The sequence below is a fragment of the Pan paniscus genome, chromosome 3 (genome assembly GCF_029289425.2).
Source record: "Pan paniscus chromosome 3, NHGRI_mPanPan1-v2.0_pri, whole genome shotgun sequence".
Classification (NCBI taxonomy): Eukaryota; Metazoa; Chordata; class Mammalia; order Primates; family Hominidae; genus Pan; species Pan paniscus.
Genome location: NC_073252.2, coordinates 16,193,282 through 16,203,341, shown reverse-complemented (window position 1 = coordinate 16,203,341; position 10,060 = coordinate 16,193,282). Strand labels below are relative to the sequence as shown.

The following is a 10,060-nucleotide window of genomic DNA, read 5'->3' as shown; positions in this document are numbered from 1 at the left end:
CAAAATATATACACACACACACACAGAAATTAGCCGGGGTTGGTGGCACATGCCAGTAGTCCCAGCTACTTGCAAAGCTGAGGTGGAAGGATGGCTTGAGCCCGGGAGGCAGAGGTTTCAGTCAGTCAAGATCATGTCACTGCACTCCAGAGCCTGGGCAACAGAGCCAGAACTTGTCTCAAGATAAATAAATAAAAATAAAAATAAAACTTAAAAACTAAAATAAAAATACAAAAGTAGCAAAAAAGCAGGTTTAAAGAATGGTGACTGATGAGTTTTGTTTGGAACAAGTTGGGTTTAAGTTGTTTATAGGACATCCAAGTGTGAATGTCTAGCAGGCATTCAATTTGAGTTCAAATATTGAGTGTTCTCTGTCTGGAGATTTGGATATTAAAGCCACCAGTAGGCTGGGCGCAGTGGCTCACTTCTGTAATCCCAGCACTTTAGGAGGCTGAGGCAGGAGGATCACCTGAGGTCAGGAGTTCCAGACTAGCCTGGCCAACATGATGAAACCCCGTCTCTACTAAAAATACAAACATTAGCTGGGCGAAGTGGCACATGCCTGTAATCCCAGCTACTCAGGAGGCTGAGGCAGTAGAATCGCTTGCACCCGGGAGGCAGAGGTTGCAGTAAGCCAAGATTGCACCATTGCACTCCAGCTTGGATGACAAGAGTGAACCTCTGTCTCAAAAATAAATAAATAAAGCTACCAGTAGGTAAATTCTAGTTAAAACCCTGAGAGTAAATGAGATGTCCCAGGGAGAAGGAGCATCTAGAAAAGTGGGCAGGTTGTTTGGGGAACACCAGCACTGAGAAGTGAAAGGAAGAAGAATCTACAAAGCTATAGACAAGGAATGAAAGATCTGAGAAGACAAGAAGAAAGAAGCTTCCTGGGAGCAGAGGCTGGAGTGATCAGTAGCATTAAATATGGTGGTAAATAAGAGACAAAGAGTATCTGCTTTTTAGGACTGTGAAAGGAAAATATCTTGGGCTCCCAAAAGCACTAAGCTAAAAGGAAAATTCAAGCTGGAAACTGCTCCAGTCAAACCTGCCTCCCGTTCTATTCAAACTCATCCCTCTGCTCATTGAGATAGATGCATATTCTGATGGCCTCCTTTGGAAAGGCTTATCAGAAACCCAAAAGAAGGCAACCATTTGTCTGTCACCTACCTGTGACCTGGAAGCCCCCTCCCTGCTTCGAGTTGTCCCCGCCTTTCTGGACAGAACCAATGTACTTCTTACATATACTGATTGATGTCTCAAATCTCCCTAAAATGTATAAAACCAAGCTGTGCCCTGACCACCTTGGGTTCATGTCATCAGGACTTTCTGAGGCTGTGACATGGGTATGCATCCTCAAAGTTGCCAAAATGAACTTTCTAAATTAACTGAGACCTGTGTCAAATTTGGGGGGTTCACAGAACTTAGGAGGTTGTAGGTGACTTTAGAAAGAGCAGTTATGACTCTCTTGGTGGATGGATTGCTGTGGGGACTCTCTTGGTGGATGGATTACTGGGGGTTGAGGTGTGAAGTGAAGGTAAGGTAGGCATTGAGGATGTAGATTACTCTGTTTAGAAGTCTGGATGAGGGCTAGTTTCTAAGGATCATGTCTGCGAGCCAGGATTCCCAATCCAGAGACAATGGCCCCGATGGGATGGAGCCCGAAGGCGTCATCGAGAGTAACTGGAATGAGATTGTTGACAGCTTTGATGACATGAACCTCTCGGAGTCCCTTCTCCGTGGCATCTACGCCTATGGTTTTGAGAAGCCCTCTGCCATCCAGCAGCGAGCCATTCTACCTTGTATCAAGGGTTATGATGTGATTGCTCAAGCCCAATCTGGGACTGGGAAAACGGCCACATTTGCCATATCGATTCTGCAGCAGATTGAATTAGATCTAAAAGCCACCCAGGCCTTGGTCCTAGCACCCACTCGAGAATTGGCTCAGCAGATACAGAAGGTGGTCATGGCACTAGGAGACTACATGGGCGCCTCCTGTCACGCCTGTATCGGGGGCACCAACGTGCGTGCTGAGGTGCAGAAACTGCAGATGGAAGCTCCCCACATCATCGTGGGTACCCCTGGCCGTGTGTTTGATATGCTTAACCGGAGATACCTGTCCCCCAAATACATCAAGATGTTTGTACTGGATGAAGCTGATGAAATGTTAAGCCGTGGATTCAAGGACCAGATCTATGACATATTCCAAAAGCTCAACAGCAACACCCAGGTAGTTTTGCTGTCAGCCACAATGCCTTCTGATGTGCTTGAGGTGACCAAGAAGTTCATGAGGGACCCCATTCGGATTCTTGTCAAGAAGGAAGAGTTGACCCTGGAGGGTATCCGCCAGTTCTACATCAACGTGGAACGAGAGGAGTGGAAGCTGGACACACTATGTGACTTGTATGAAACCCTGACCATCACCCAGGCAGTCATCTTCATCAACACCCGGAGGAAGGTGGACTGGCTCACCGAGAAGATGCATGCTCGAGATTTCACTGTATCCGCCATGCATGGAGATATGGAGCAAAAGGAACGAGACGTGATCATGAGGGAGTTTCGTTCTGGCTCTAGCAGAGTTTTGATTACCACTGACCTGCTGGCCAGAGGCATTGATGTGCAGCAGGTTTCTTTAGTCATCAACTATGACCTTCCCACCAACAGGGAAAACTATATCCACAGAATCGGTCGAGGTGGACGGTTTGGCCGTAAAGGTGTGGCTATTAACATGGTGACAGAAGAAGACAAGAGGACTCTTCGAGACATTGAGACCTTCTACAACACCTCCATTGAGGAAATGCCCCTCAATGTTGCTGACCTCATCTGAGGGGCTGTCCTGCCACCCAGCCCCAGCCAGGGCTCAATCTCTGGGGGCTGAGGAGCAGCAGGAGGGGGGAGGGAAGGGAGCCAAGGGATGGACATCTTGTCATTTTTTTCTTTGAATAAATGTCACTTTTTGAGGCAAAAGAAGGAACCGTGAACATTTTAGACACCCTTTTCTTTGGGGTAGGCTCTTGCCCCAGGCGCCGGCTCTTCTCCCAAAAAAAAAAAAAAAAACACTAATCCATTTCCCTAACCTAGTAACCTCCAGATCCCAGAGGCTCTCCTCACCTCAGCTGAGCTCCTTTGAAAGTGATTCAAGGGACTATGTCACTCAGCCTCATTTGCTGGACCAAATCTGGAGGGAGAACCCCTAAAACCCCTAAGTGAGGTTGCCCAGGGGGTTGTCCCCAGGTGGGGGGAAGCAGGGGAGAGAAAATGGTAGCCATTTTTACATTGTTTTGTATAGTATTTATTGATTCAGGAAACAAACACAAAATTCTGAATAAAATGACTTGGAAACTGCCAAAAAAAAAAAAAAAAAAGTCTGGATGAGGGAGAAAAGTAGGATGATACCTAGGAGGGACCGCCAGGCCAGTGGATGAGTTTTATGGTATTAGGGGAAGGTAGAGAGGGAGAAGCTGAGGATGCTGCAGAAGAGGGGAGATTGTTAATGAAGCCCAGACCTGGAGGGGCCAAGAGGGCACAGATCCAGGCTCTCTCTGTGCTCTTATTGCCTGATCACTTGTCCATCCTCTACATCCCTCTACTAGTCAGGGAGCTCCATATATGCTGTGCTGAGAGTGTTGCCTGGCACACAGCCATGGCATACTTGCTGAGTGAATGGATAAGTGATCCATACTTGCTGAGTGAATGGATAAGTGAACCATACTTGCTGAGTGAATGGATAAGTGATGGTTGAGTGGATGGTCAGGGATATAAACCCGGATAGAAGCAAAGTGTCTTTGGCAAAACTTCTGTAACTTGCACAAGATGGCCAAGGTCTAAAACATGACATCTCCAGCCAGATAATTGTCTGTAGTAAGGAAATCGTCAAGATTTACCTTACAGATACACACCCAATAAGCAACACCTCCAAACACAGCAGGCTGAATGAAGACCTCTATGGTGAGGGTTTTTGGATTAGAATCAGTGATGCTGGAAACTGACAATCTTCATGTTTAAATCAATTGGGCACTTGAACAGGCCTGATTTTTATTAGCTCATTTAATTTGACTTAAAAGGTTGCTATAGTTGTGCTATCTTGCTTTTTATCTGGGGCAGGGGATGGAGTTAGATTCTGTCTTGGGACTTTTTCAAGTTTTCAGTTTACTTTTCTTCCCAGAGTGACTAAGGGTTTAGCCACTTGCAAAGAAAGTGGAGGAAGGGGTTTTTGCTTTACTTGATCAAGGTCTCTGAGGACTGGAGTCTCCATTACTCATGCCTCCTATATGGCAACAGGAATATTTGGGTCCGCAGTAGGCTGGATCAACAGGGAAGTCAATGCATGGCAGCTGAGTGAGAAGCTGCTGGAAGCAAAATCGGGAACATAGTAACTTAGGGAAGGGAGTGAGGGTAAATGAGGAAAGCAAAGAATTGGTATTTCTTTTACCAACCAAGTTACCAGTAACTTGAAGGAGCAAAAATGCACTCACACCTTGGGTCCCAGCCTCACATTTCCCATGCATTTGGGCAAACCTCCATGAACCTTATTTGTGAAATGGGAACATGTTACCAGCGTAAGGTATCGCATGGAAGGTACCAGGTGGTGAATCCGTATGGGTCTGCAACAACCTCAATTCTTGCCTCTTCAGGAGAAAGAATTTGACAGAGGGGCGTAAGGCAGAAAAGGAGACCAAGGCAAGTTTCAGAGCAGGAGTAAAAGTTTCTTTAAATGCTTTAGAACAGGAAAGAAAGGAAAGGAAAGTACACTTGGAAGAGACCCAAGTGGGCACCGAGGTCAAGTGCGATGATCCTAGGACTTTATAGGCTGGCCCTTTTCCCATGATTCTTCCCTTGGAGTGGGCTGCCCGCATCCACCGCGCCTTCCTTACCCTCCGGAGGTGAGCATGCGCAATGTGTTTAGGAAGTGGTGCACATGCCCATCATCGCTTTTCCAGCAGAGTGCCCCGAAGGTCCGAAGGTCAGACTCTGCCATTTTGTCTCTTTTCTTTTCTTTCTTTCTTTTCTTTTTTTCTTTTTTTTGAGACGGAGTCTCGCTCTGTTACCCAGGTTGGAGGGCAGTGGCGCGATCTCTGCTCACTGCAACCTCCACCTTCTGGGTTCAAGCGATTCTTCCGCCTCAGTCTCCCCCGGCACCTGCATTCAATTAACACTTTGGTGCAAAAGGTGTGGATCATCAGGAAATGATCTCTGTCTCTGGTGTTGGCTGCGAGTTTATAACTTTTAGAGAGGGAATGTGATCATTACCAAACCATCACCCAACATTCCTAGTGGATGGTGGGAGAGCCCTCTCCTGCGCGGCTTATGCCTGTCTAACTGCCTGTAACGAAGTCATTCAATTAAAATTTAGTTACCCTCTGTAATGTGCCACACACTGCTCCAGGCACTTGGAGAATATCAGTGAAGGATAATTCCCCTTCTTCAGGATGTTTTGAGGAATAAATGAGGTAGTGCATGTAGAATTACCTGGTGATGATCTGTAAAAGGTGCTGGATTGGAGGTAACTGCCATGATGATGGTGGTTCTCATACATATAAAACAATGATATGAGGGTGGTAGAGGACTGATGGCTGATGGTCTCACTTGTCATCTGGGCTGTGAGCTCTCTGAAGCAAGCTGGGGACCATTTTGGAGTCCTGGTAAGTAAGCAGTCACTAGGAAGGGGCCCCAGGTAGGGCAGGGCCCCATGTGGGGAAGAAAAATGAACAATTGTTATTTGAGAGATGGCTAATCACAAACAACCCACCGAAATTAGCTCCCTCCAGCCCCTGCCTCTTTACACACAGCCCCTTCTCTGCTGTTGCTGCCTGTTGCAACCTTGCAACATATTTTCATACTTTCTCTAATAAATCTGCCTTTCTTTACCTATAACTGTCTTGGTAAATTTTTTTACCACCTGCGAAGTCGGCCCCAACCAGTTGCACCTATGATAGCCATGTCTGCCTTATGTATCTCTCTGAATTCCCGGCACAGTGCATGGCGTAAAAAATATGTGATCATCAGTAAGAAATCATTCTCAACCAATTATTGCCAATTAAGTTATGTATCCCTTTAAAGTTCACATTCTTAAGCTATAAACACACAATGTCCTAGGGCCTTTCTGACAACTAGAGAAGTTCCAAGGTACTGGGTGCAATGTCTGGTCCATAGGGGTTACTGGAAAACCCAACCAGTTCCTGCTGGTCACTTCCTATTGTAGACTCAGCCCAGTTTCACTTACTCACCTAATGTTCACAAGAGGGAGTCTCCAGAGCTCCTCCAGTGGTCCCCACCGTGTACAGGAGAGGGATTAGGCACAGTGATGGGAAGGGGCAAGTGCCCAGAGCCACTCACCAAGAAGAGACAGAGCTGTGGCTGGGCCAACCTGACGGACAGATGCAGGAGGCTGGTCAGTGCCCTCAAGGAATATCTAGTGTAATGTGGGAGATAAGCCACTCACAAGTGAAACACTTAAATCCACTGTGGCTGATTAAATGCCAAGTGCTGGCAGAGTCCCAAGTGGGGAAAGAAGAACAGGTATAAGGGAGGAGTCTGCATGGAAATGCTGAAATCTCAGCTGGGTTTTGAGTGAGATAAGAGGAGGAGACAGGGAGGGATTTATAACCAGAGAGAACAGCATGAGCAAGGGCTCAGGGGTGAGAGCAGGTGTGGCCAATCCAGGGGGCAAAGAGGAGAGCCAGACTGTGTGAAAGAAGCAAGGTTACCTGACCAAGTCTCTGTTGCATGCCTGCCAGGGCTTTCTATCCTAGTTCATTTCATTTCACCCCTCCCAGAAACTTGTGAGACAGATTTTGTTGTTGTTGCCATTTTAAAGACAGGAAAACTAGGACTCCTTGGGATATGGCAAAGCTGGAATTTGATCCAGGTCTAACAGCAAAACTCTTGAGCTTTTCACTCTGCCTAGGTATATTCCTGCACGGTGCAAAAGGGGCTTCATCGGTGACAAGATCTCCCACTGGAACTTGGGAGATCCTGGTTCTACTTCTGAATAGGCGAGAACCTGGGCAAGTGATTTAGCCACTCTCACCCTCCTTCCCTCCTCTGTAATATGGGACATTAATAATTCCTATTATGCAATGGGAACAGCAGTTCCTGCTACAGTTGACCCTTGAATAATGCAGGGCTTAGCGGAACAAACAAACCCCAGTGCAGTCAAACTTTTGACTTTCCCAAAACTTAATAACCTACTGTTAACCAGAAGCTTTACCAATAACCTAAACAGTCAATTAACACGTTTTGTAGTCATATGTATTATACACTGTATTCTGAAAATAAAGTTAGCAAGAGAAAAGAAAATGTTATAAGAAAATCATAAGGAAAAGAAAATACATTTACAGTACTGTACTGTATTTATTGATTCTGTAAGTTTACAAGATGAACAGTCAATCTAAAATGGCAGCAACTGCAACTGCAGACCTCGATTGATGGTCCATATCTAGCAATTCGACGTTTTCTTGTATGTCAGCTTGTGACTTTTCTTCTTGGGAGGCCTTCTACCATCACTAAATGGCACTGCCTTTGTATGGGATCCCCTGGTGTTATTCAAGATTTAGGGTATTGCACTTAACATGATGTAAAATACTTGAGAACCACACACTATCACTATTTACTGCAATAAGCAAATTGCTGGAGAAATGAGCTGTTCGTGTGGAGTTGATTAGTGTCACAAGGCATTTAGAGTGGATACTCACAACAATTGAGCTCACTGTAATAGCAGCCAGCAGTGGCTACAAAATTATTACAGTAGTACATATAGTATGTGCTGCAGCTAATTTTATGCAGTTATGATCTAATACTGCATCCTTACATTTATCTACATTTCTCTTGACTGTGAATGGCGCCATGTATGGTCTGTAAGTGTTTGTGTAAGTTTTGATAAATTTTAAATTTTTATTATAGGTTTGTGTATATTTTCTGGTAATAAATGATAAAATAGACTAGTATCTACATGTATTCTATACATTCACAACATACTTAACCTTTTCTAAATTTTCTATATTTTTGGGATACGTGGTTCATCTGCAAGTTTTTTCAAATTGTCACAAATCTACAAAAAATATATTTATTGAAAAAAATCCACATGTAAGTGGACCTGGATGGTTCAAACCTGTGTAGTTCAAGGGCCAGCTGTATATGCCTGTCTCAGATCAGTCCTGTTTCAGATCAGCCTTGTCTCAGGTTAGCCCTGTCTCAGATCAGCCTGGGGGGAAGGGGGTGTTCCTCTGTGGGGTTCTCACACCAGGACCTGGGCAGATGGAATGCTGTGGTCACTTTACCTGTGGAAAAGAAGGAGCTTGGCAAATCAACATGGCTTCTGAAGCTTCCACCAAGTGACATGCTCATTTTGACTTCCTTGGCCAATGCCAAGCCAGTGGCTACACTCAAGCTTAAGGGTGTTGACAAGTTCCAATTACTATGTGTTGGGAACAGGCCCCCAAAATTCTGGCCATAAACTGGCCCCAAAACTGGCCATAAACAAAATCTCTGCAGCACTGTGACATGTTCATGATGGCCATAACGCCCACGCTGGAAGGTTGTGGGTTTACCGGAATGAGGGCAAGGAACACCTGGCCCGCCCAGGGCGGAAAACCACTTGAAGCCATTCTTAAACCACAAACAATAGCATGAGCAATCTGTGCCTTAAGGGCATGTTCCTTTTGCAGATAACTAGCCAGACCCACCCCTTTATTTCGGCCCATCCCTTCGTTTCCCATAAGGGATGCTTTTAGTTAATCGAATATCTATAGAAACAATGCTAATGACTGGCTTGCTGTTAATAAATATGTGGGTAAATCTCTGTTTGGGGCTCTCAGCTCTGAAGGCTGTGAGACCCCTGATTTCCCACTTTACGCCTCTGTATTTCTGTGTATGTGTCTTTAATTCCTCTAGCGCCACTGGGTTAGAGTCTCCCCGACCAAGCTGGTCTCAGCAACTATGTATCTGGATGGGAGAAAACTGAAAATATTAATGATCACATGTATTATTCTGAATGTTTTGCAAGAGCTTTTTACATACCCGAGTTCTTTTTCATCTTTAGAACTCCCCGTGAAATTTCATATCTCAGGATGAAGAAATTAGATGTGATTCTAATCAATGGGGGAGTTCTTTAAGGTTTCTGAGGAAGGAAAGATAGAAGTGCTGAAGTTCAATAAGTCAGTGAAAGCTATAATCAAAGAGATGTTGAAGATAAATGATAATGGTGAAAGAATGCAGAATGCATTTGCAATGGGAGAATCTGAAAACATGGGAGCTGTGGAAAAGATAATGCAATTGAGGCAGGAGAATAAGGAATTAGGGAAACCAAGGATTAAGGCATAAGCAAAAGAACAGCAGGTGCAGCCAGTTCTAGGCAAAATTGCGCAGCATACAGGCCCCATCCTTACTCCTGTAATAATGAGACAGAAGCTTCCACTTCAGCCTCTGATTGGTCACAGGCCAATCCTTCATAGGGTGTAGCCAACTGGAGGCCTCTAAAGGGCACTTAGGGGTGTTACCAAATTTTTTTTAGCTTAATAAAAGCCCTAAAGAACATTGTAATCATGGCTCTTAAGCCTCTTACTAGAGCCTCCTCCCACTCCATGGAGTGTACTTTTGCTTCAATAAATCTGCGCTTTCCTTGCTTCTTTCAGTGTTTCATTCTTTTGTTGGTTTGTTTGTGCGTTTTGTCCAATTCTTTGTTCAATGCACCAAGAACCTGGATGACTCACAGTGAAGACTTTCCATCTAGTAGCAGAATGATCCAGGTACAACCTCGACTTAGGATGCTAGTGATGGAAAGAAATGGCACATTCTGCAGAGACAATTTCATGCAATAAACACTAATTTTGAGTACCCACTTTCTGCCAAGCACTGTTTGGAAATAGATAAGAACAATCTTAATGCCAAGGCACCACTGGTTCTTGTGGATGAGACAGTTGTGAACTCAATGTGTCTCACCTCCCATGGGCAGCCTCTGTCCCCATTCTGTGCCCACCTCAGAGAAAGAACCAACATTGAGCTGCATCCCCAACAACATCCCGTTAATGAGTGGTCTATATTTTCCTGAAGATGTGGAGAG

At 45.0% G+C, this 10,060-nt stretch overlaps 1 protein-coding gene across 1 annotated transcript; it reads left to right on the top strand.

Annotated features, from left to right (window-relative positions):
- The first annotated feature begins 1,585 nt into the window (after positions 1-1,585).
- LOC100975612 (eukaryotic initiation factor 4A-I) lies at positions 1,586-2,981 on the top strand. Its single transcript, XM_003826800.5, has one exon. It carries the CDS (start codon positions 1,607-1,609, stop codon positions 2,825-2,827), a length of 1,221 nt encoding a protein of 406 aa, XP_003826848.2. The 5' UTR covers positions 1,586-1,606; the 3' UTR covers positions 2,828-2,981.
- The last annotated feature ends 7,079 nt before the right edge of the window (positions 2,982-10,060 follow it).

Excerpts from the sequence above, each read along its gene's own strand:
- LOC100975612 (XM_003826800.5), top strand. The coding sequence starts at position 1,607 with ATGTCTGCGAGCCAGGATTCCCAATCCAGAGACAATGGCCCCGATGGG.